At 42.2% G+C, this 27,132-nt stretch overlaps 1 protein-coding gene across 4 annotated transcripts in view; it reads left to right on the forward strand.

Annotated features, from left to right (window-relative positions):
* The window catches only part of ATP6V1H (ATPase H+ transporting V1 subunit H), a 64,302-nt gene that overhangs the window by 13,788 nt on the left and 23,382 nt on the right, over positions 1 to 27,132 (forward strand). For 3 of the 4 annotated variants that reach the window (XM_028500423.2, XM_007105243.4, XM_028500425.2), the window contains exons 6-9: positions 3,598 to 3,702; positions 6,983 to 7,036; positions 16,492 to 16,589; positions 20,978 to 21,170. In XM_028500423.2, coding sequence (XP_028356224.1) covers positions 3,598 to 3,702; positions 6,983 to 7,036; positions 16,492 to 16,589; positions 20,978 to 21,170 — 450 coding nt within the window. The remainder of the gene's footprint in view (positions 1 to 3,597; positions 3,703 to 6,982; positions 7,037 to 16,491; positions 16,590 to 20,977; positions 21,171 to 27,132) is intronic. The other variant, XM_007105244.3, reaches the window with a different exon arrangement.

The following is a 27,132-nucleotide window of genomic DNA, read 5'->3' on the forward strand; positions in this document are numbered from 1 at the left end:
TTAAACATTTTCCTGATTTTGATTGTCTCATAATAAAATTGACAAATATATTAAAGACCACATACACATTTAGGGTAAGATTCATCATTATTCATGGTGTAGCCAAGTGTGTGTTTCCATTTCTTTATGATTGCAGTTACTTTTGGCTAATCTTTCAAATTTTGAGGGTCAGATGGTCGTTGGTTTACCCCGTGCTGATGAAGAGCTTGTGCTCGGAGAGGAAATGCCAGGCCTCATGTTCCTTTGTCTTTGCCCTTTTGCTTGTGCTTACACTGCTGATCATCTTTTCAATTTCCGGTTTCCTTACAGGGATCCTTTCGTGTCACTTATCTGTTTTGTGACAGTTAGGTCAGTTTAAGTTAGATAGCGTGTCTGTGAACTCACTTAGCGAGGCACGTGAAGACGACCGCGTGTCACTGCGAAGCGAGGGAGTCGGGGTGCTGGTCTCTGCCCCCCGCCCCCCGCCCCGTGGTGCAGCCTCCCGGATAGGCCACCACACACGCTGCCCTCTGTCACCTCGCTCGCTGTGTGCACGTCTGGGAACGGGCCTCAGTGTATTTTTGGCTTAGCTAATCAGCCTTCACGGTCTCTACTAGGATTAACTCTTGCTGAATGATTAGAGCTTTGAAACACTAACTTGCTTATAGAAAGTACTGAAAGAATATTTATTAAATTGGGTTTGTGGCTGGAGAGGTAGTATTTTATACTGCCTTTCCCCCCTCCCCCCCAGTATATCTATATCTATATATTTCCAGATTTATTGAGGTGTAATTGACAAAATTATAAGATATTTAAAGTGTACAACATGATGATTTGATAAAACACACTTATATTGCCTATTTAATAAAAAAATTCATGATTCATTTTTTTAAAACATCTTTATTGGAGTATAATTGCTTTGCAAGGGTGTGTTAGTTTCTCCTGTATAACAGAGTGAATCAGCTATACGTATACGTATATCCCCATATCTCCTCCCTCTTGCATCTCCCTCCCACCCTCCCTTCGTGATTCATTTTATAGCTTGAAGAAAATTGAGAAGTTTTTGAGTGAGGAGAAAAGGGTGTTTGTTTCTATTGACCTGTCCTCCGCACCGGGAGAGGCCGCACCGGTGAGAGGCCCGCATACCGCAAAAAAAAAAAAAAAAAAAAGAATCGCCTGCCTGCTAATGCAGGGAACATAGGTTCGAGCCCTGGTCCGGGAAGATCCCACATGCCACGGAGCAGCTAAGCCCGTGCGCCACAACTACTGAACCTGCGCTCTAGAGCCCGCGGGCCACAACTACTGAAGCCCTTGCGCCTAGAGCCTGTGCTCTACAACAAGAGAAGCCACCACAATGAGAAGCCCACACACTACAACGAAGAGTAGCCCCCGCTCACCACAACTAGAGAAAGCCCACGCACGGCAACGAAGACCCAACGCAGCCATAAACGAACAAACAAACAACTAAATAAATAAATAAAAATTAAAAAATAAAGCCTGTGGTAAATTCACATGTGCAAACAGCTTTAGGTGGTCTGTGACAGAATTAACTGCATTTTACTATAGAAATTAAATTTTGCTTTGAAGCAGCTGTTGTGTTTAATTTTTATTTTAATTAAGTAGTTGATTAATTGCTTTTTAATATCTTAGGTACACTCCTAAGTTTTAAACTTAGCCTGAAAGGCTGTCTTTGGAAGTGTTAACACTGAGCAGAAGGTCTAGGACATGGGAGAGTCCCTGTACAGGCCTTTTCTGTTCCTAGCGCGTTGTGGGCTGCAGGGGGCGCTTCTGAGGCTGCATTTCGTAGATGTCTACATTTTCGCAGCAAGATCCACTGTCGGCGAAACAGTTTTGAGCACACGCTTTCTCTTTCTCTCCATATCTATCTATATTCATTTATGTACTAGTACGTTCGTATATTGTATGAAACATTCGTAAAAAGAAATTGAAAAGGAGGACTCATGAAATAAACTATTTTAAAGAGTACTTAAAAAAAAAAAAACACCAGTAATATATTTTCTTCTTTCAAATTGTGTAGAGGCTGGTTTTCACTGTCTGGAAACATGATTTAAACATTTTCCTGATTTTGATTGTCTCATAATAAAATTGACAAATATATTAAAGACCACATACACATTTAGGGTAAGATTCATCATTATTCATGGTGTAGCCAAGTGTGTGTTTCCATTTCTTTATGATTGCAGTTACTTTTGGCTAATCTTTCAAATTTTGAGGGTCAGATGGTCGTTGGTTTACCCCGTGCTGATGAAGAGCTTGTGCTCGGAGAGGAAATGCCAGGCCTCATGTTCCTTTGTCTTTGCCCTTTTGCTTGTGCTTACACTGCTGATCATCTTTTCAATTTCCGGTTTCCTTACAGGGATCCTTTCGTGTCACTTATCTGTTTTGTGACAGTTAGGTCAGTTTAAGTTAGATAGCGTGTCTGTGAACTCACTTAGCGAGGCACGTGAAGACGACCGCGTGTCACTGCGAAGCGAGGGAGTCGGGGTGCTGGTCTCTGCCCCCCGCCCCCCACCCCGTGGTGCAGCCTCCCGGATAGGCCACCACACACGCTGCCCTCTGTCACCTCGCTCGCTGTGTGCACGTCTGGGAACGGGCCTCAGTGTATTTTTGGCTTAGCTAATCAGCCTTCACGGTCTCTACTAGGATTAACTCTTGCTGAATGATTAGAGCTTTGAAACACTAACTTGCTTATAGAAAGTACTGAAAGAATATTTATTAAATTGGGTTTGTGGCTGGAGAGGTAGTATTTTATACTGCCTTTCCCCCCTGCCCCCCAGTATATCTATATCTATATATTTCCAGATTTATTGAGGTGTAATTGACAAAATTATAAGATATTTAAAGTGTACAACATGATGATTTGATAAAACACACTTATATTGCCTATTTAATAAAAAAATTCATGATTCATTTTTTTTAAAACATCTTTATTGGAGTATAATTGCTTTGCAAGGGTGTGTTAGTTTCTCCTGTATAACAGAGTGAATCAGCTATACGTATACGTATATCCCCATATCTCCTCCCTCTTGCATCTCCCTCCCACCCTCCCTTCGTGATTCATTTTATAGCTTGAAGAAAATTGAGAAGTTTTTGAGTGAGGAGAAAAGGGTGTTTGTTTCTATTGAGAGACATGACTATTCAATACCCAGGATATATTTTATACCAAGATACAGATTTGTAACTGTGAGAACTCACAAGGGCTTGAATGACTGAGGTAGCGGCTGGCAGTTTGTTGGAGCGATTGCTCAGAACTCTGGCAAGTGATTTGGTGAAAGTCGCTAAGAAATATTTTTGTGTTCGTTTGATTTTTGCTGGTCTTATAATGAATCCGAATCTTACTTTTGAAACTCAGAATAATGCAGGGAATATCGTGAAATTCTTAAAAACACAACTGATTTTGGTTCACTTTAATGGAAATATTTAAAACTACATGTGACCATATTAGAAATATTTTAAAAAATGAAATATCTATTATCTTTGAGGAGTTGAGTGCTAAAAGAAATCCTGCAGCAAAATGGTTATGAGTCCTGTTTCTTAGGGTCTATGGTGTGATTTTTAGAATCAGTATAATATTCAGATGTATTTCTTATTTTTCAGGCAGCAAGAATTATTGCCAAGTTAGCAGCCTGGGGAAAAGAATTGATGGAAGGCAGTGACTTAAATTACTATTTCAATTGGATAAAGACTCAGCTGAGTTCACAGGTAAAAGACATTCTTCTCAGTATCTTTGAAAGGAACATAACGTCCATGTTCTCTAAAGCTATTTATGGTAATTATGTGAAATGACAAAAACTCTATGTTAAAAAAGAGGCCTTCTGAGTTTGATGAGTCAGCCACGCTGCTTGCAGGTCGGGTAGGGGCTTCACCTTTTCTGCCTGTGACCGGCTTCAGCTCAGACCTTCCTGTCTCGTCGCCACTCGGGATTTTCCCTTCATGCATTTCAGCAGGTAGGGAGGATGTCCCTTCCAGGAAGGTGGCTGCCGAGATCACACGGGTTGGAGGATTGGAAGGACGCACACAACTCCAGGGGTACACTCGTGTGAGGCTCACGAGAGAGGAGGAGAGGCAGTGCGATGGGCGAGCATCTCTGCCCTGGGACCCTGGACCATCCAGATCGGTGCCAGGAGTCTTGGTCTGGGGAGAGTTCTTTGAAAGTGTGCAGTGGGTCCTTTATGCCCTCTGATCACATACCCAGGCCAAACTGTCTGACCAGTCACACCAATAAACGACCTGGCCCTGGCTGCCACCAGGAGGGTTTCAAACTGCAGGCAGCACGGGACAGCTCATTCATTGGTCAGCCGCCTCCAGTCCTGGCCGGGAGTCCGTCCCAGGCACCACTGGCTGGCCTGGGGCTGCTCTCTCCAGCCCGAGAGGATGTCTCCCTCAGTGACTCCCTCTCAGGATTTCACCATGTCCTCGTGGGGTTGCATTTAAACCCAAACGGAAACACGAAGCCTGCTTGCTGTGGTCTCGCTGCTGTCAGTGCCCTCGAGCCCGCTTCTTTGTGGAGGAGGACAGCTTTCGGGGTGACGGCTGGCAGATGACGAGTTTTCCCTTTTGTCTTCTCGGTTCCCCAGCGCAGGGTGGATGGCGGGACACTCCTGACGGCTCAGTGGAGGGTTTCTTTTCCTTTAGGCGTCCGGTGACCAAGTGAGAGGTGGTGAGGGGGCATGGAGGGAGCGAGCCTCGGAGAAGGAGCGAGCTGACCTGGGTGGGGAGGGGAGGCGTATCTGCATCCGGAAGGAAAGGCAGGAGGGAGGCCGGACATGGAGGATGGGCCAGGAGAAGCCGTGCTGGGAGGCATGGTGGCCTCAGGGCTAGATGACAAGTAAGGGCCGATTTGAAATGAGGGCTTGGAAAGTTGTAGTTTAGGTTGCTGGTGACTTTATGATTTTAGTAGATTTTAATTTGAAGTATGAGAGAGACACCATGATGTTTTGCTTCGATTTATTTTTTGTCTTATCATTGACTGCCTTTTTGTGGGGGGAGGCTAATAACCTTTTCTGTTTGGATAGGGAGGTTTTGAAGTGTCTTGAACAAAATCAGTTATTTTTTCTGTCAACAGCATGCTTTTTTTTTTTTTTTTTTTTTTTTTCCGGTACGCGGGCCTCTCACTGTTGTGGCCTCTCCCGTTGCGGAGCACAGGCTCCGGACGCGCAGGCGCAGCGGCCACGGCTCACGGGCCCAGCCGCTCCGCGGCATGTGGGATCCTCCCGGACCGGGGCGCGAACCCGCTTCCCCTGCATCGGCAGGTGGACGCGCAACCACTGCGCCACCAGGGAAGCCCCTAACAGCATGCATTTTAACACTCTTTTGGGCTTAGTTTTTTAAAGTATTTTTACAAGAGCCACAAGTTTTGCAGCTTTTACTGAGTTTGTGAGGTATTTCAAAAAGAAGATACTTAGAACATGAAAAATACGTATGTGAAGATGAGATGTACTTATTTCTACATGTGTATCATTTGGGATCAGAGCGCTTAGTTAAAGAGGTAACCCGCCCCCCACCCCTTTCTTTTTTCCTCTTATGAGATTAGTTCTCCCTTTGAAGAAACTTCATTCTGCTTTAGCGTTAGACGTATGGTCTGGTGGTCATACGGCTCTATGCTGGCTGGACTCATAAAATGAGACCTGGTAGCAAAGAATGCACGCTGCAGTGTGCCGCTAACATTTGGGGTTGTTTCATCTTAGACTTTTCCTCGTAGGAGTAACATTTATGCTGTGCCTCACAGATGATTGGTCAGTTTTAGAATGATTAGCTGTGGTTGTAACCAATGGGTCCAGCAATCGGTGGGATATTTCTCCAGTCACTAGTGGAAGCAGAGATTTCAGTGTCTGGAACACTTTTCATTAGATTTGGTGTGAGACAAATGCTCTTAAAGACCTTTCTGTATCTTTCCAGCGCGCTTGCTCTTTTTATCGCTGAGTCTTTGGCCTTGTTCGGTTACTGTCTGGCGTTGCTGCTTTGCACGTCCTGCCCCAGGGAGAGGCTTCAGGCCTGTCCGGCCGTGCCTCGGAGTCTGGTCACCGCTTCCTCTGGGCTCTGGCTGGCTACCACCCTTGCTGTGGGCAGACACTTGTCCACAGCCTTTGGTCAGGGTGCAGTGACAGGCATGAAGCAGAGGCTTGTTCGGGCTTTTATTTTCTACTTTGCTTAAATGCCACGTGATAGCACTGTATCTGCAAGGTCTCTTTTTCTCTATCATAAGCGTTTTCTCCCTCATAAAAAGGACCACATTTTCATGATTCTAGTAGAAATAGACTTTCAAAAGTCTGAATTAGGTGCCAATTTGGATATTTTGTTCTTTGACTTTATAGAGACATTTACCAAACTTTTTACCAGTAGTTTAACCGTTATACTTTGGTTATAGGGGCTCATGCCTGGCACTTAGTAGATAAGTTATTGAATAAAACAAAATAAAAATTTCCTTTCAGAAATTCATTATCACTTTTCTCTTGCATATTCAGCTTCTGACTTTCTACCTTAAATTTTCTTTGGTCATTTCTGTGTGACAGGTGAGGTTCTGATTGTCATTATAATGTGTTAGCATTGCTGTGGGTAACCTAATTTTTAAGTTCCATGTAGTATCTTCCCATCATCAGGCACCTGTTTTCAAAGCTTTGCCACAGAATATAGTGTAGATAGTTCAGCTTAAGACAGTTGTCTCATTGGAAAAATGACTCAGGAAGTAAATCCTGAGACTTGGAAATTTGCACTAGCTTCACTTATGAAATGTAATTGGAACTTAGTATTCAGTTTATTATTGTTCCTTTTAAAATAACTTATTGATTAAGATATCATCCGGAAGAGTGTAACGACGTTTAGAATATTTTGTATCATCCCCACCTTTTTTATTAGTTGCTGATGCTCCATTCAGTAGGATTAGGAAGACAGTGATAAAATTTGCTTAGCTCTCTTTCGTAAGCTGATGAAGTAGGATAAATTAAAAACAAAACTAAGTAATAAGTTATTTATTTCGTAATAGAAACTGCGTGGTAGCGGTGCCGCTGTTGAAACAGGAACAGTCTCGTCAAGCGATGTAAGTACATTCCTTGTTCGTTCACTGGCCTCCTAACACCCTGAATTTAAGTTATTTTGAGTCACAGACATTTACTGTTTTGAAGATGTTCACTAGTCCCCCGGATGTAAATCCGTGGATTTGGTGTCACCTCCAGTTGGGTTCATGGTGTTGTGAAAGCTGTGTGTAAGCCTTTCTGGGCTGTGCGGTTGCTTTCTGCTGTTGGTGGACGTGGGACTTCCTCTTCCTGTTGCTCTTCTCTTCAGGCGGCTTTATCTCAGGCCTGAGAATCAGAGGAAGTCTGGACTCAGATGCACAAGTCGAGTGAGTAACCAGAGCTCCTCTCTGAACACTTTAGCTGTCTCATAAACGCTAACGTCTGACAGATACACGAACCCTGCGCCAGGCAGCTGGAAACAGTTCTGTTTCCCGCTGGCACGAAAACCCACCACTTGCTTGAGTTGCTCAGGGTTTAATGGGGGCCTACGTGGTGGCCAGACTCTCCCTCCCCTTTTTTCGGGCCAATCCTGCCCCACATTTATGTAGAGCCAAAAGGTTAAAGGTTAAAACTAATCATGTCCCCCCAGTTCCTTTCCTGGTTAGGGTTATCTCCCCCGGTTGGGAGTGGTTTAACTTTGCTGTCTTCAGACTAGTTCAAGAATTACCAATAGATTTGGACAAGTATGGGTTGGCATGGTTAGTGCCAGCCGAGAGCGAGGTGGGGGAAGAGTTAAAAAGGTAGGTGAGGCGTATTCAGCTTCCTTTGCTGGAAATATCTCTGGGAAACCGGAACGCACCTTCCGAGGATGGTGTCTCCCATCTGCCTGTGCTAGACCTCAGTGAAGCTGTGTGGGGGCCACGCAAGGTCCGTGTCCATAACCCGCAGGCCACACCCCTGTGTGTGTGCTCGTAGACTAGAGAGGGCGACACAGTCCATCTCAAAGCCAGGAGTGGGGCTTCTCTTGGGGCACGGGTCGAGGGACTTGACGAATAGTGTGTCAGGCCGGAAAATGACCACGCGTCTTCTGAAGTCAGAACAGGGTATAGAACTAAGTGAACAGTCTTGGGGCCAGGGTGGGGGAAGAAGGCGGTAGGTTCGAAGTCTAGATATTCAGCCATAAGCAGATGTTTAAATTGGGAATCCTTATCTTATATGACTTGAGTTTCTTTCTACCGGTTTGAAATTTTGAATAATTGTTTGATTTGAAAAATTGTCTAATTAGACTTATTTGTAAAATTTTTAAAAGGTGTTTTCGGAATAAACTTAAGTGGTTATCGAAGTGTTTGGAAGTTAGTAAAGCTCACGCAGTGAGGTGCGAGCTCTGGTGACGTGACATTCTTCTTTTACTCTTTTCTGTCCAGTGTGTGGGAAAAACAACGCTGATCTATATTGAATTGGCAGTGGTTAGTCAAAGTGGTTTATCTGGTCGACTCAGACTCGTACTTCCCAAACGGAATTAGCATCAGGGGTGATTCTGAGTGAAGGAAAGCTGGCTTTTGGTGTCCCTCTCTCTTCCCTTTAGTGCCCTTCACACCTGAACATACTCCCTGTCTCTTCCTGGAGGTTCCTACTTTTTCAGAAGGCTGTCAACTTGGAAGGCAGACTTAAAGAAGTTGACGGAGAGGTGTTAGCACTTCCTTTGATACTTGTATTTCAGGAGGGGATCAGAATTGGTAGCTGGTATGTGTGGAGCTCTTCCTAGGTGCCTGGCAGTGTTTTAGTCATTTTGCATTTACATCTCCTTGAATGTTCACCCCCGTCTTTGACATCGGTCCTACCAGAAGCCACGTTGTAGGGATGACAGTGTGGCTGGAGAGGCAGCCGGCTCGCCCAGGGTCGTCCGCTCATGGTGGCAGAGCCCCCAAGGAGACGAATTCCCCACCGAGAGGATTCTGAGGCGCCTGGACTGGACGTGGAGCTTTAGGCATTCTCCAAGTTGCCTCACCTACTCAGACTTGTAAAGAATATCGATGTTATATCTTAAAATCCCTTTAGGTTTTCAGACAGCATAGAAAAGCAGTTTGGTAAACTGCATTCTGTGCTGTTGCCACTTGATGTCAGTATAAAACAAACAGAACAAAGCTTTACACAGCAAAATGAGAAATTAGCAGGATGCAACAGTCTTGACTTTTAAAATGGCACAGAAGCATCATCATAAGTTATGAGTGGATCATTACAGACATTTTTATTTAAATGACGTTATATAAATGAAATTTTCTAAAAATGATTTGTGTTGTTTTTACCTAAATCTAAAACTAATAAACTACATCACATGACATGTACTTACCCTAACTTACCTTCAACTGTCTGTTCAGTTCTTTGTTGGCTCTTGCACGGGAATTATCAGTCTTCTACTTTTCCGAGGACGTCGCCCAGGCTTAGATGTTGATTGCTGGGCTGCTGCCCTGACAAAAAGAGGAACACCGTGATCCCTCCCAGCCTTTGGAGGAGTCAGGAGAATCTGGGCATTCTTTTCCCTCTGTTCAGCTTCCTTCATACCCGTCCCGTGTGCAGGGGACCGTGGTAACTCCGCTCCCGCGTCCTGTTCTCTGTTGTAGACCTGGTCCGGCCCCGGTTATTGCTGGATGGACATGGTTTCGTTGGTAGTAAGTAACGTGAGTAAGTTGCCAGGTTCTCCATATTGCTCATTTTATCTTGCCTTTTAATGTTCTGGAGCAGTTCTGTCCAGCAGAACTCTCCGGGGTGATGGCAGTGTCCTTTATATCTGCGGTGTCCACTCTGGTAGCCCCACGTGGCTCTTGAGCCCCTGGCAACCTGGCACGTGTGAGTGAGCAAGTACACTCGCAGTTTTTTGTAGGCTTTTTGGTTTGCTTGTTTACAGCTTTGTTGAAATCTGTTTCTCATCCATAAAATCTTTCCATTTGCCATTGGGTTAGTATATTTACAGGGTTAGGCGACCATTGCCACCATCTGATTTTGTAGTGCTTTCAACACCCCAGAAAGAAACCGTGTCCGCCGAAACAGTCACCCCCATTCCTAACCCCCCTGCCTAAACTCTGGCAACTGCTCACTTACTTTCCGTCTCTGCATTCACCTCTTCTGGCCACTCTCTGTGCACAAGTCACATAATATGTGGTCATCCGTGACTGGCTTCTCTCACTTAGCGTATGTTTTCAGGATTCATCGATGTTTTAGCATGTAATAACAGCATTGTAGAATGAAAGGGGAAAAAAAAAACCTTAGCTTTTTTGACTTTTGGCCACATTCCTTAAACTGTTTTCTCTGACAGTTCTAATATCCTTGTTAATGTGAAGGTAGTTTTACTGCTTTGACTCTTTTAAATTTAAGGCTCTGTTTTTAATTTAAGACTTTTCAGTCTTTCAGAAGAGTTGGAGGACTTTAACGATTTGGTTCTTCACCGTTTGTCCATAAGTGTATCAAAAGTGCTACCCGAGTAGCAGAAATGAGGGTCTGCGTCAGGAATTCACATAGTGCAGGCCTCTTATTTAACTCGGGTCCCCTCTAGCCTGTGATTTGTAAAGTCTGTGAGGACCCAGAGAAGTTGACAGTCAATTATGTGTCTTGGTGCAGGTTTCCAGAGCATTGCTGTTTACCTGAAGCCATTTTTGGATGATCTTCTTTGTATCCTCTTATCACAAAATTAGTACGTTTTAAACATTGTGGATCATTAAAATATATGCAAAGAATGTTAAGAAAAGGAGAACAGATAAGAACCTGTCAGTTTTGCTTTTCTGATCAGATATTTGGAAGGCTTGCGTATATTCTGGCAATGCAAAGGAAAATTAAATGGTAAAGTATTTCAGTACCAGGCTTTCTTTTACATATCATTTTCAAACTATAGCATCAATAACAATAATAAGGTCCCCTAATATTGTACATTGGATGTGGAAGTTGCATACAGAGCAATGATTTATAAGGTAAATCATATTTTCTTAAGTCTGCAATAATTTTTTCCTACAGTAAAGAATCCCAGTCATCATGTAATTAAATTACACGCCTAAGAAAATTAGATTGAAAGCGATACTTGAAGGAGATTTATAAATTTGTAAATTAACAGTGAAATTACATTCTTGGTAAGACTTAAGTCTAAGATGAAATTATCTTAAGTTAATTTGAGTATTAATATAGGTATTTTATGAGTATTGACTAGAGGGTCTCTCTTAATAAGCCAACTTCAAGAGAATTCTTGCATTTTATGTGTTTTAGTTCCTGAATATGAAGTAATAATGACAAGAATAATAATGATGATAATGTACCTTACAGTTGTTTTGTGTTTAACTGATGTGAGTTCAGATTTCAGTAGCAGAGGTTTTTGTTTTTGTTTTGTTTTTTAATTTAGGGCTATTTTTTAAAAATCGGGCTGGTATTGCTTTCCTTTATTGATGAGACAACAATTTTGAAGAGTTTAAAGTGATTTGCCAAAGGTAAATTGGCAGAACTTCTGACTGACAAAACCTCTCTCCCTCTTTGCCTCCCTTCCTTTCTTTGGTCACTTATTTTTATGTCATAACTTTGTTGGGGAGGAAAAAATTATGCTCTGCTCCGTCTGGGTTCTTCTGTCTGGCCAAAGAATTAAATTGACGTGAGACAGATTAACAGGAGAAAACCAGATGTGATTACGTATGTACAGGGGCCCCGTAATATGAGGCCGCGGATGTGGCGCCTGAGAGGAGGAGAAGGGGGTGCGGGGGGGACTTCAGCAGGGAGAAGGCAGTTCACACGGAGGTGGGAAAGCAGATGTTTGGTGACAGGTGCTTGCTGGGCCTGCAGGGACAGTGGGACACACAGAGGACTCTGGTCTCCCGGCCCTGTGCGGCTCCCCCCGGCGCCGACCCGTGTGCTTTGTAGATCTCCGGTGACAGTGCCCTTCCTGGACCAGGGCCTTTGTCTGAGTTCTTTAGGTAGTTAAGGCGCAGGTAAGAAGACAGGCTTCTTGAATCCTCTGCTTTCAAAGAATAGTCACCCTAAAATAATCCTCACGCCAAAGGGACCCACTTAAGGTGGCAAATTTTGTTTCCCTACAGCTTTTACGTAAAGTGAAATAGACAGATTTTTAAGTGTTCAGCTGAGTGCATTTATACATCATGTGTCCTACTCAATACTTTCCTTCGCCTCGGCTCCCACAAAGGTTTTCGTTATTATGCATTAGTTTTGCCTGACCTTGAACTCCATAAAAGTGGGATCATACCCAGTGTGAACTCTTGTGTGTCCGAATTCTTGTGCAGTATTGTGTCAGTGAGAGTCACTCACGTTGCACTTGGCAGTAATTCATCTCTTTATTGCCGTGTAGTAATCTAGTAAATGAATATTATCCATACTCTTGTTGACGGATATTTGAGTTAGTTCTGGTTCTTGGCTGTTGTGAATATCTTGCTATGAACATCCTTGTCCATGGCCTTCGGTAGACGTAACCACTTACGCCTGGAGCACTTCTAGAACGGAGTTGCCGGGGTACGGGTTACATGTGAACTTAGGTCCAGCAGTCCAGTCACTTTTCTAAACCAGTTTACACATCGTCAGCGAAGTAGGAGGGTTCCAGCTGTTCCAGTTTCCTCCTGACACTGATGTTGTCCTGCATTAGTGTCTAAAGTGGACGTCGTGATAGAAGCAAAGATCACACGTAAGATGTGCACGCTCGCTCTTTAGCTCTATGAGGAGAGATTCATTACTAGTCGTGACACATTGGACACTTTGGGATGGTTGGTCATCAGTCCTGGAGGGTTTCATGTAAAGCTGGTTTCTGGGGTTTATTTTGGTCGATGGTGTGTTCTACAAACTCAGCTTTGTGCTTCACTGATATACCACTGGACACACGTGTGTTTCCACTGCATCTGAGACAGGGGCTCTTCTCTGCACTGCAGACGTCTTTTTTTTTTTTTTAAGCGCCCTTGATTCCAAAATTTAGAGGAATATTATCTTTACTTTTTCTCATTTAGTTTATACTTAAGTCCCAGCATTATGGAGATGGATATTGAAAATTGGTTTGTAAACATTGTTATAGCATGAGTTTTACTTTGGTACAATGTCGCTGCAGTTTTTATGTTTATCTTTCGTTGCTTACTTGCTTTGTAATTCCTCACTTCTTGAATTACTTTGTAATTCTGCAGAATATGGATTTGGGAGATCCTCTTCACCAGGAAGGTGAATTCTGTCAGTTGCTGTTTTCCTTATGTGATTATTCCACTATAATATAGGAGAATTTGCACTTTCAGCAATATTGGAAAATTTATCTAATGATGTTCTCTTAATGTGCTGAGAAGTAAGGTTAGTTTTTCTCTCCCAGGGAGGTCTGTGTGTTTGAGAGTACACATTGTAGCTGGTTCTCAGCCCAGCCTGTCATATATTAGCTAATGAGATTATCCCCACACCCCTTGGGATGTGCCCTGTTATCCCCGTTTTATAGGTGGGCAGCTCATTCAAGGGCACACGGCTTGGAAGTGGCTGAGCATGGCAGGCTGGTTCCGGAGCCTTTGTTCGTAACTGTTAAGCTGCATCAGTGCCTTTCTTTCATGGTGGTGGAGTTAACATTGGAGCTGTGAGTCAGTTCAGCTGGAGAGAGGAGGGGCGAGAGCTTTCCCGGAAGCAGCTGGAGGTAGAGGTCTGGTTCTCTGGGGGAGAGCAACTGTAGGACCTGGCACTTTAAGGTCACTGCTGATCCTAGCATTTGCCATGTTGGTGGAGTGATAATGTATCCGAGAGGTAGGAACCTGGTGAGAATTCTCTCAAGAAAACTTCATGCGTTGGGAGGAAGAAAGGTGCTGAGATTGGTGCAAGGTTTAGGGATAATTTTAAGGCGGGAAAGATTGAGCGTATTTAGGAGCCGAGGAGAGGACACCTGCCCGACAGGTCGGAGCTACCGGGAGGGGTCGGGCTGCTGGGGTGCTGTGCGGGAGGGGCGGGACACAGGCCTTGCTGGGGCCGTGGTCCCGGACAGGAAGAGCTGTCTGCCTCTGCTCGGCGAGAAGGGCCGTCAGGGCAGTTCAGTTGGGGGGCGCGATGTTGGCCGCTCAGTGACTCGCTAGCTGATGGTCTCCGTTTTTTCTCTCAGTGCTGAGGAGAGGGAAGAGAGCAGGACAGGAGGGTAGAGGTGAAGGTGTGCGCGTGGCTCTGGGGATGGCAGCGAGAGCAGACAGAACTGCTTGATGGCTCTGCGCGGCTGTGCAGTCTTCTCCAGCAGTGTTTGAATGAGCTCGGTGTGGGGGAAGAGTCGGTGGCTCGTTGGGTTCTTTGAAGGCTGACTCTGTTCTTCTAAAGTCATTGAATAACTTTGTACATGAGACTAACAGGACAATGTGAGAGAAAGGTAAGGAAGTGATACAGTTTACTTTGTTTAATTGAAGGCAGTAACTCGGTCATTTATCAGTGTTGCCTTCACTGTGTACTTTGAAAATAATTTCTGGACTGGTATTGGACTGCCTCATGGTGCATCACAGGAGAGAGTGCAGTTTTAGAAGCAGCATCTTTTAAAAAAATTTTTTAATAGATCTTTATTGGAGTATAATTGCTTCACAATACCGTGTTAGTTTCTTTTGCACAACAGAGCAAATCGGCCATATGCATACACATGCCCCCTCCCTCTTGCGTCTCCCTCCCTCCCTCCCTATCCCACCCCTCTAGGTGGTCACAAAGCACCGAGCATTCCTGTCCTGCCCCTACGTTCTTGAGAACATTTTTTTTTTTTTAAGATTCCATATATATATGTGTTAGCATTCAGTATTTGTTTTTCTCTTTCTGACTTACTTCACTCTGTATGACAGACTCCAGGTCCATCTACCTCACTACAAATAACTCAATTTCATTTCTTTTTATGGCTGAGTAATATTCCATTGTATATAGATGCCACATCTTCTTTATCCATTCATCTGTCGATGGACATTTAGGTTGCTTCCATGTCCTGACTATTGTAAATAGTGCTGAAGCAGCATCTTTTACATGCTCGTTTATATGTGAGTCCTGAAGCTGTAACTAGCAACGAAGAATCCATTTTTTAAATGTGTCATGTATTTCAACATAGTAGGGTAAATGGACACAGATAAGAAAAAGACTTACAGTGAACCAAGAAATTCTCATGTTGAGAGGAAATCGATGATAAATGGAAGAGGAGAGAGTGCCCTAGGCTGCCTTTTACTCATTATTGTAGAAACCTTGCTTAGGCTGTCTCTCTAAACAAGGAAGATGGAATTCTCCTTTTCACAAAGGGTTACTTAGCTGCTGACCTAATTGGAAAAATACATATATATTTTTTCCGATTATGGAAGATTGTTTTCGAGCTGAAAATTCACTTTTTATTTGGTCATTAATTTCCGCGAATGTTTTGCGTTTTCAGGCAAATTAAGTTACTGGATATAGTGTGCTTTTGGGCAACTGTGTTCACTACTTTCTAGGTAAAATCTGAGATAACCTTTCCAGGATAACTTCTGATTATTCCACCAAATATATCGTATTGTGTTTTTGTACTTGAGGGCCTGGAATTCTTTGAAGTGTTAGGGTTTAACAAACTTAGTTTAAATTAAAGCATAGAGCTGAAGTGGCATCATGTTTAGTAGGTTTTGTGAATTCATATGACATCCACGATCCTCTCCTTTCTTTCTTTTTTCTTTTTGTTAGCATGTTCTCTAAGGCTGGGGTCTGAAATTTCCCCTTGTCCCTCCATTTCTTATAGATGTAAGGCTCATGGTAAATACTTAGGGAGGCGCCCAGGCCAGGTGTTACTACCAGCTTTCCTAACACGGAGGAGCGTGCAGCTCCTTGGGGATATTTATTCTATTTATTTCAAGCTTCAGGTTTAACCTCAGTTTCTCTAACATAGTGCCTGTTGAACTGATAGTTTTAAAAAAAATCAGTCTTTTTCAGGTGTTTAAGTAGACTTTTTATATGCTGTATAGTTTTTTTTTTTAAGTTCTTATTTATTGAGTTTCTCTGACATGTCTAGCTCTGTGCTAAATGAATTACTTTACTTAATCCTAAGAGTACCCTTTCAGGGTGCTTGGGGGTATGATCCTCATTAAGGATGAAGAAATTGAGCATTGAAAAGGTTCGGAAACTTGCTCAAGATCATTCAAACATGGGCCTGTCTCAAAGCATACACTTTTATCTCTTTCATTTGACTGTTGTTCTTTGATACTTGTATAATTATGAAGAGCAGTATTCTCTGTATCATGCCTCTATTCAGGGCTAAGTGAAACATTGCAAGATAATAAGCTGTTTATCAAGCCATAGCAAAGGCACAATTACTCTGTTCCTTGATTTCCCTGACTGGGTGTGTTCAGTGGGCTTCAACCATGTAGGCTTAATTTGGCCAAAGAAGTCAGCTTCATTTCTAGGAGGAAGAGAGAAGAGCAACAAGGATTGACTTTTGAAAAAATATTGGAGACTTTTGGACTTTTCAGATGATGAGAAACTCTAGTAAAAACCACTCCAGAATTCGGTATCTGTGTGACCCTGTGACTTGAAGTGCTTTCCGGTTTTAAACGCTGTGCTTCCCCCCGCACAGAGCTCCCAGTATGTGCAGTGTGTGGCCGGGTGTCTGCAGCTGATGCTTCGAGTCAACGAGTACCGCTTTGCCTGGGTGGAAGCAGACGGGGTGAACTGGTGAGCACCCTTTATTTTGACTGTGGAGTAACATTTGAAAGCATCTCTCCTTGACAATTTCAAAGAAATGAATACATTTAATCATCTAAAAGAAGGTTTTTTTTAAAAAAATGTCTTGTGTGAGGTTTCTGTGCAGAAGACTCTCTAGCGACTCAGAGCCCCCGTTTCCCTGGAGGTGTGTCAGGTCGGCTCCCTCTCTCTCGTATGGAACGTTCCAGACTCCAGCAGGAGAGCAGGCGCTCAGCACAAGCACAAGCATCTTGTCTGTGCACACGGTTTAGCTTTCCCTGTCATTTCGGAGAACTTTGGTTTCCGTGTAGGGAACAGATTACCAGTCAAATTCCCGCAAGTCAGCCAAGGGCCAGCTTTGCAGGCGGCCCTTTCTGAGGATAGCTGTCTCCGGACCATGACGTTAACTCTTTTCCGCCCAGAAACTTAAAGGTGGACCACACAGACGGTGTTTCCAGTCTTTTTACTTTCTTACAAGTGATGCAGTATCTTGGGCAGTACAGTAAGAAAGGATGATTATTTCTTTTTTCACTGTTACATAGTCTCCTAGGTGATTGCGTCATTCTCCAATTTTCTTATCATTTTAGTCTTTAATAGTTATTAGCATAGTTGAGAATAATGGATGAATAATGATGAAATAAGATTGAATGGATGATGAAATAGTGTGATTCTTCAAATTATAGTTAACAAACTCACCAAGATCACATAGTGTATCTTAGGTTTTTAAATAGGTCCAATGGACCTGTATTGTAATTGCAAGATAAATTGAATTTTATTCTATTAAACAAAGAGTAGATTTTCCTTTTTGTTCTTTGGAAGACCTGTAAGAGAGAATAAAAGTCATGAAACAGCAGTTTATACAAATAGTTATAATGACTCAAAAAATAAACTCAAATACTAGAATTTGGTCCAGTGCACCGAGGCTAACGAAATGTTGCTGTTCAAAATATTGTTGGCACTAATATTTTGGAGGAGGGTAAGCAGTATTAACTATTCAGTTTAGCAACAAGAGCAGGCATAAGTGCAGTCTAGAATATTCCATGTTCAACCTACACACTTTGATATGCTAATGCCCACTAACAAGGTTAGTAGTAATCAAATTAATACAGAGACTTTTAGGTTGAGAACAGGCGTTAATAAAGGTAGAATCTGTTAACTTGCTGATAGTAGGGCAATTTAGAAAAGTCATTGAATTTTTTCACTTTTTTAGAAAGAAAACACGTACTTTTTACTCTGCCATTTCTTTTGTTTAGGGTCAAAAGTTTTCTTTTTTTCCTTTTTGGTGCTCCTCAAATCACAAGCAGGGATCCTGAGAGGAGAAAAAATTGTAAGCATAGCCTGTTTGAGGAGAGTGGAAGAGGACTGATGGTTTAAGACCCCAGGACCTTTTAATCTCTGCATAGTTTCCTTTCTTTCCTTCTTGGTTGCACGAATGACACACACTCTTTCCGAAAGTTTCTGGGCCCGTGTAAGACCAAGAGTATGCTTTGACTTCACTAGAAAGTCTGAAGATTAGCACTGATTTTTTAAATACTGGAGCTAAAAGGGGGCTTTTGCTGGGGTAATTGCTTCCCCAAATCCAGCGGCCATTTATGAACATTTATATCCTGACATTTGAAGTATTTTGAAAGTATAAAGTAGTATATAAATGCAAGGTAAGATTAAAAAAAAAATATTGCGTGGTGAGATGTGAGGGGCCCATGGGTCTGACGAACGGCAGGAAGTGTGCACGTCAGCCAGTGGTCAGCTGTTTGTCTCCCTCGTCCCTGCGTTGGCATATGTTTTAAAAAGAAAAATCTTAATTAAAAAGCAGAGCACAAAATAGTTACTTTGGCGTCACGGACCTTAACCTCCTTTCTGATCTTGGATTTGACACTTTGTGTTTTTTGCGCTCTCTGCGTGATGTTATACCATATTTTATGGGGAGTAAAGGAAACATATGTGGTCCTTTCCTTTAAGAGATATACAGCCTAGCTGGAAAGTATGAAACACCTAACAAAGGTAGCACATAGGATGCCACAGCATCTTTTAGTAACTTTTCCAGTGACGTTAAAAGTAACACTAAACTCAGCAGTTTGCGAGGGAGAGCAGAGACCTACATGGTAATTAGCACCCGCTGGTTCTTCAGGCCCAGCTCGAGGGCCACGGCCTCTGGGAATCCTCCCTCCCCCTGCACTGGGCTCTCAAGGAACGTGGACAGTGTCTTCTTTCTGCCCATTTTATCCCCGTGCCTTGCTCTGTACCTGCCACATAGACCCTCAACAGATACTTGTTAAATGACCGTGTTTGGGTTTCTGTTGGGCCTTTGTGTCCTTTGTCCCCCTTAGCGCGCTCTTCCCGCCTCATTGGATTCAGAGTTAGGGTTCTTGCCCCTGAGGGAATCCCTGCCTTATTCCAGTGAACGGGCCTCATTTTGCTTCATTAGGGCGTTTCTGTGGTTGATATTTGGGTAGAGAAGACCACCTTGTCTCTGCAACAGAAGCCCGTCTATTGTGGGCACACTTTTACTCTGTTCAGCTTCTCTGCGGTGTCCGCATCGCTGAGCACGCCTCCCCTTGAGACCTTCCGTCTGGGTCTCAGCACCAGTGTATTGGCCTTGAGCTCTCCTTCGCCCCTCTCATCGTTAAAAATTTTTCCTTTTAACAGAGAGAATTTAATGTGAAGAAGTTAAATTCTCCCTAGGTATAAACTAGGTATAAATTTGTGAACTGGGTTTCTGAAAACAGATAAATAAAGGGACTCTCAAGTGTCAGAGGTCCTACTACCCCTAAAGCGGGGAGCAAAGGGTAAGAGGTTGGAGTTGCCAGGATTCACGGGCTGCAGGAGGGGCTGCATGAAGTGAAGTTCAGGCCTGGAGGGGACAGTACAGCTCAGCTGGGGCCGGGTCCCCATGCTCGAGGTCGGGGACCCAGACGGCGGGTGCTAGTGTCTCGAGGGTGCAGGGACGCTGGTTCTGCCAGAGCCCATGCAGGATGAATTCAGCCGCTGCCGCAGGTGAAGAAGCGTGCCGAAATGATGCCGGCAGGAACAGGAGGTCGACAGGAGAGGTCCCTTCTTTCTCCATCCCTGAGTCAGCTGCGAGCACCTCCTGCCGCCGAGCCAGCGGGGAAAGCGGAAATGGGGAGCGCGGAAAGTGAGTTGTCAGCCACATCCTCCCAGAGTGTAGCAGGCTGATCTTAACAGGTGGAACAGTCAGAGCGCAAAAGAAGCCAGGTACCAGGGTGCTGATAGTGTAAAATGCTGTGCTTTGACCGCTCTTCAATGCCGGCATCAATATTAAATAAAAGCAGGCCTTACGTACCAACCGAAAGTAGAACAGATTCAGGGGAGAAATCATGCATGAGAAAATTAAGGGCAATTCAGCGAATTTATAAGTGTACACAAATCACAAAAATGGGGAAATGGCACAAATATCAGCCTTCCACTAAGTTAGTAGTTGTAAATCGTAAAATTAGATTTAAAATGTATTTAATTTTGTTAATAGACTTTTATTTTTTAGAGCAGTTTTAGGTTTACAGAAAAATTGGAAGCACAGAGAGCGCCCATATGTGCCTGCCCTCCCAGAGTCTTCCCTGTTACTAGCAGCTGGTGTTAGTGTGATACCTTTGTTTCAATTGATGAACCAATATTGATATGTTCTTACTAAGTTTACATTAGCGCTCGCTCTGTGTTGTACATTCTGTGGATTTTGAGTTCTCTTTAACCCTTCTGGTCGCTGTTTAACCGTCTGATTTGATGGTTTCTGTCCCTTGTGTGAATGTAGGCATGCCCCAGGGAAATTTCCTTAGCGCTTTCCTTGGTGTAACCTGTCATTTTCACACCGCTTTCCCAGTTTCCTTACCAGTAAGACGGGAGGCTGAACTAGAAGCTTCTGAGGTTCTGACCCCAAATTTGATGATTGGCTGTGTGTCAAATTCAGACTCATGACAGGCTTTTCCCAAACTCATTTCCTCTTTTCTCTGTCGAGTTTCCTAAATATTTTTTAAAGCTATAAATGATCCTCTTGGATCATTTTCAGTCCAGACTGAAAATCTTGATTATACCGTCTGGCTTCACTGAGATGTGCATCCGCTGTGTCACCATGTCCTGAGGCTTTTACTTCTTGAATGTCCGTCAGGGTCCTCCTACTCTTCCCTCTGTGGGCCGTGCTCCCTGCAGCGAGGGCCGTGGTGTCCTGAGACTCTGGAGAGAGGCTTACGTGACGCCGTGCAGGACTGGCCTCTGTGAGCAGGGGTCTGGCTTGCTCGTTCCTTCGGGGGGAAAAAGAGAGGACGTGATTCAGAGAGACTGATCCATCCGCGCAAAAAGAACAATCAGTTATTTCTTCTCTCCTGTTGTGCTGTCATGTTAAATGTTTTCTCAACGTGTGTTCCTTTCAGCATCATGGGAGTTCTGAGTAACAAGTGTGGCTTTCAGCTCCAGTATCAGATGATTTTTTCTATATGGCTCCTGGCGTTCAGTCCTCAGATGTGTGAACACCTGCGACGCTACAACATCATTCCTGTTCTGTCCGACATCCTGCAAGAATCGGTCAAAGAGAAAGTGACAAGAATCATTCTTGCAGCATTCCGGGTACGTGTTTTTTGTTTTTTGGGTTTTTGTGTATGTGTGTGTGTGTGTGTGTGTGTGTGTGTGTGTATAAGGCTTTTTTTTTTTTTTTTTTTTTTACTGTGGAGTATATTTCAGGGCTTTTAGCAGGTGGGAAAAAGTTGCTTGTTCTGCATGTAGTTATGGAACTGTGGCATCTTGGTGAGCTTGGAGTAAAATATCACAGTTTGTACTCATGGCAGGGGGAGTGGACAGGTGGGGGGAAGCCATCTAAATGGATGACACGTAAGAGTGTCTGGGAGATGGTAGACCTACAAATCCAAGCTATTGGCTTTAGAATTTGTGTTTTTAACCATTGTTTGTTCTTACGCTTTCTTTAAACAAACAACGACAAATCAAAAATAAAAGGCTGTGCAGATGTATTGCAAAACCATAAGTAGCGTAGACACCACATTTGCCAAATATAGTCACTGACATCTTTCAGATTTTTCTAAGCAAATAGAGATAAATATCTAAATAGGTGTCTAATTTTGTTTTGTATATAAAAGAGTGGTGTCATGTTATAAATACTGTTTTATAACTTTATTCTTAACAATATATAATAAATGTGTTTTCATTTTCCTGTAGTAAATCTTCAGTATTCTTTTCAGTGGCTATATTCTACTGTGTTGATGTAAAGTGGTGTATTTAATCAGTGTCCTCTTGATGGAAATGTGAGATGTTTCCAGTTTCTTTTACATTATGTTTTCCCACTTTGATGAGTATTTCGGTTGGGTACGTTTCGGAGATGGAATTGCTGAGTCAAAGAATATACTTTTTACTAGTTCTTATAGATAATGTCAAATCACCTTTCAAAAATTTGCAAATTTATGTTTCCAGTAATTACATATTGGACAGGAATACAGAGAGTCCCTACTTTCTCTTAGTGCGTGGACTTTTTTCTAAATTGGAAGCTGTTCATGAAGTTGGCTTGAAAACTCTTCTAAAAAAATAGGTTTTCTTAATTGGTGAACTGTTAGGAAAGATAGTCATCCTTGATTCAATGTCTTTGCAATTAGATTATCCTAGAAAAATGTTTTGTATTATTAGTATTTTTTCCCTTTGTATGACTTTCACTTCTGGGAAATAGATCAACAGTTGCCTGAGTGATAAACGTGGAAGTGAATCGTATTTTTTCAGCTCATATCTACCTACCCTTTTCTGTATGTTAGTTACATATTTTTTACGTTAAAATATCTATCTTTCCAAATGTTGAAGATTATAAACATTTAACACAAAATTATTTCTTTTGATAATTTGTTAATAAGGTGACTTGTTTGTTTAAGGTGAAATATAGATGTGGGAAGAACTGCTATAGAACTCAGGGTCTTATTTCAGCTGTTCTCTTGTTTCATCGACTATATCTCTACACTTGTATCTTTCCCCCTCAGTTTTGATAAACTTACATGGTTTTTTATAAGTGTCATTTAGATAATATAGTGAGTGCTGTGAGTTTTAGGAAGAAATCAGATACTAATAATTTATAGTAATGGATTGAGATTTAATCTAAAGCTCAGGATAAGCTGCTTTATTTTGTTTTTGTTTTTTTAAAAATAAATTTATTTATTTATTTATGTATTTTGGCTGCGTTGGGTCTTCGTTGCTGCGCGCGGGCTTTCTCTAGTTGCGGCGAGCGGGGGCTACTCTTCGTTGCGGTGCGCGGGCTTCTCATTGCGGTGGCTTCTCTTGTTGCGGAGCACAGGCTCTAGGTGCACGGGCTTCAGTAGTTGTGGCGCACGGGCTCAGTAGTCGTGGTGTACGGGCTTAGTTGCTCCGCGGCATGTGGGATCTTCCCGGACCAGGGCTCAAACCCGTGTCCCCTGCGTTGGCAGACGGATGCTTAACCACTGCACCACCAGGGAAGTCCATTTTTGGTTTTTTTTGAGACAAGCCATTTGTCTTATCAAATCATTTATTTATTTATTTATTATCACAGTTGATTTATAATATTACATTAGTTGCAGGTGTATAACGTTGATTCAGTATTTTTATAGAGTATACTCCATTGAAAGTTATTACACAACAATGGCTGTCGTTCCCTGTGCCGTACAGTATGTCCTTGCTGCTCATCTGTTTCACACACAGTAGCTCGTATCTGTTAACCCTGACCCCTGTCTTGTCCCTCCCCCTACACCCCCCAGCATAAACTGCTTTGCCCATAATGTATGTGGCAGCTGTTCTAGCTGAGCTTCCCACAGACCTTGCTTAGTATGTTGTCCCTTCTCTAGTTCCTCCTCCCATTGATTTTCATGTTAAGTCATTATTATGTTAGATAAAAGGGTCATTGGAAGCAGGTACCTCTAATATGGGTATATGGTAGGTGAGAGGTGTTTGTTGATATTAGCTGGATCCTACCTTTGAGCTGTTCCCTCCCCCTCTCCTTCCCTCCCCCTTCCCTATCCTATCCTATCCTTTCTTTTTCCTGTTCCTCCCACCACCCCCCATTTCATGGATTATCTATCTGTCCACCTCTCGATGCATCAGATGTTTATTGAACACCAATTATGGAAGGCTGAATATGACAAGATACTTTTTCTCAGGGACTTTGTATTTTGTTTGAATCTGTCTTTGATGGAGAGACTTCATGAAGTCACCATGATGAATGTTTACGGTATACAAAGTTCAAAAAATCACGAGAAGTATAAAGCCAGACTGAGATTCTTAGTTTTCTTTTGACCTGATTTGGGAGCTCTCCAGATTAATTATCTGCTCTTTATGGAAATTTGAGGGGTACAATAGCATAGCCCTTTTCTAATTTTCCTTTCCACATGTTGTGTTAGCAAGAGTGTAGGCTCTGGAGTAGACACGCCTAGGGGTGAATCCCAGCACTAGGTTGCTGGAAGAGTGGTTTGAACTCTCAGAGCTGATTTTTCCACTTGTGAAAGGTGGTTAGTGATACTTAACTCGCTTCAAGATTGGGTAAGAATTCAACGAAATAACAGGCGAAATGCCTGGCAATAGTAAATATACAATCTGTGTTTATTTTCCTGCCTTTTCGCTCCATAAAAGCATAAAATACTAGCAATTTGCCTCTTTAACGCCCACCTGTAGAAATTGCATTCTAAGTTAATGTGGAACCTAGGCAAAGATCAAGTGCTGTTCTGTTTGATTTAGAAAAGACAGCATGAATATTTTACTAATGTTTAGCAAGATTTAAAAATCTTATTTATACTTCATTTGCAGTTTCAATTTTTTACCCACAATGTGTCGAACTTATGCTAATTTCTCGGCTTCTATTGTCTAATTTGGATTTCAGATTATTTAAAATACACCCAACCTATTGACAGGTATATTAGTTTTTTGGACTCTCCTTGATAAATTGGGACGGTATAATCATTGCATGGTTATACTGAAGACTGAATATCAGAAAAACATCTTTAGACATCCAGAACTTTAATGTACACAACTGAGTTAAAATCGAGCCATTAGTAAGGACATAGTAAAGCCATTTGATTTAGACCATCAAATAGGTGTAAAAAATGACGTGTTCTTTTTTTTCTTCGTTATTCTCAAATTCCTGTAACCTTTAATAAAGATTTCACTGATTAGGTTGTTTGAGGATTGTCTAATTATGCACTTTTCCCCACATCCTGAAACTCAGGAGGGGAATTTTTGTGCTTTTGGAAGCTTGCTGAGCTGCTGTGAGCTGAAGAAATCTAGCAGCTGTTAATTTTTTTTTTTTTTCCATTTGGCTGGGTGAATTTGTTTTTGAAAATGTCTGTCTCACTTATTCATAGCAGGTGCTGAACTCCAGGTCTCCATGAATGTTATTCCATTGGTTAACTGATATGTCAATCTTTCGTTTCTGAAATAAATTAGAATGTTTTTTGAGGCTGTGACTGAGAAAGACATTCAAGACCATATTTGTTGTGTAGAGTTTTTCTCTTTTTGGCTCTGTTTAGTCAAGAGCCTCCATAACATGTCAGATAATAAGATAAATTGTATTTTACAACTGCATAGTTTTCAGCATAAAAGCTCAGAAAGAAATACCACCAAATTGAATTTGGATTTACATTAGCTGTACTAACCATGATGTTTAACTCACACCCACACGCATATGCACACACAGACACAGACAGACAGAGACTTACATCTTCCTGTGCAGACAGTTCACAGTCATAACCCCTTCAGAGAGACCTGCTCTTGTTTGGGTGTATGGGGCCTGTTTTGCCCACTGCTTTGACAAAGAAGTGTTGCTATCAAGAGATTTTATTCCTAGGTCCATCCCTCATTCCTTATTTCAGGAATTTATCTCTCATTTATTAGATACCAGGTTTGGAAGAGGTTTGGTAAGACTGAGACATTTTGAATCTTGGGGTGAGTCCCGTAATACAGCGCTGCTTCGGGTGTGGTCTGCATGTCGGTGCAGTTCTGTCAGCTGTTGGTTAGCAGCCTGCAAGGGATAAGTGCAGAAAGTGAGAGCAAGCATTTAGAAACTTACAGTAATTTAACATGTCTGTCAAATTTAATAATATAAGATTTGAGCTTGTATTTTGCATGTCTTTTAAAGTTCATTTTTCTAGAAATTCATTTTTATTGTATTTTTTACTAAAAGTATTTGTTGCTGACTGGTTGGAAATTGAAAGTCAAACAGAACTGGTCTTCCCCACAGATGGTTTGAGAAGCACTGCTTTAACATGTATGTTACAAGGTTAGCAGTTTTGGTGAAGGAAGCATCTGAATGGTCACTTGGTTCCACCTTGTTCCTAGTGAGGTCAAGGTCGCTCTGCTCCGTTACTTGGACACAGGCCAAAATGATATTTATGCTTTTGATTTTGTTGAGGTGAAGATACCATTGAGTTTAGCGTCTTTAAAGGGTGCACTGCTGCCGGATGATCTAGGTTTGTTTCTGGTAAATTCATTTTCCAAATATTTTTCACAACCTTTTTATTCTTTGTAATGAGATGGAGAGATGAAATTAAAACATGTTTCGAGGGAAAAACAAGTAAGGTTTATTGATTGATTTGACATAGGCTTGAAGGAAAGGGGAGCGTCAAACATGACCAAGTTTCAAAGTGCTGTTGTCTTAGAGAATTGAGAGGAGAGATGGTTTCGGAAGAGCGCCATCGGGCTGTTCTTTACCAGTTACACTGACTGGGTTGAGGTTATAGTTGAAACTGTTAGTTATGATAATATCTTAAATATGAAGTGTAACTCTCCAGGCAACAAATATGTAGGACCATATGAACAGAAGAGTTTTGATATGTTTCTAAATTTAGGAGAGATAATAGTAAGAAAAGTAACTGGAAAAGGTAACAGAGAAAACTAAGTAGACTAATAAGTAAAATCTCACGAAAGCGAGGGGTGAAGGGAGGAGTTCATAAAGGGAGAGATTATCAGAATTCAAGGCGCCCTACAGTGTAAGGTCTTTATTTGAATTCCATTATGGTCAGAGAACATGTCCTATATGGTTCCAATTCTTTGAAATTTGAGATTTGTCTTATCCTCATCTTATGGTCTGTCACAGTGAATGTAGCATGTGTACTTGAAAAGAATGCATGTTTTGCAGATGTATCACATTCTGTAAATGTGAGTTAAATCAGGGTGATTCATAGTATCATTTGGATCATCTCTGTACTGATTCTGTTGTTTAGTGGTTCTATCAATGATCAATTGCTAAGAGAGAGAGTTGTTAAAATTTCCAGCTGTTAGTGTAGATTTGTCTGTTTCTCCTTTCACTTCTGCCAGTTACTGTTTCATGTATTTTGAAGCTCTGTTTTTCTTTTTTAACTTTTTATTTTTATTTTTTTAAAATTTATTTATATTTATTTATTTTTGGCTGCGTTGGGTCTTTGTTGCTGCGTGCAGACTTTCTCTAGTTGTGGCGAGCGGGGGCTACTCCTCGTCGTGGTGCACGGGCTTCTCATTGCGGTGGCTTCTCTCGTTGCAGAGCATGGTCTCTAGGCACATGGGCTTCAGTAGTTGTGGCACGCGGGCTCAGTAGTTG

The sequence above is a fragment of the Physeter macrocephalus genome, chromosome 15, assembly GCF_002837175.3.
Source record: "Physeter macrocephalus isolate SW-GA chromosome 15, ASM283717v5, whole genome shotgun sequence".
Taxonomy (NCBI): Eukaryota; Metazoa; Chordata; class Mammalia; order Artiodactyla; family Physeteridae; genus Physeter; species Physeter macrocephalus.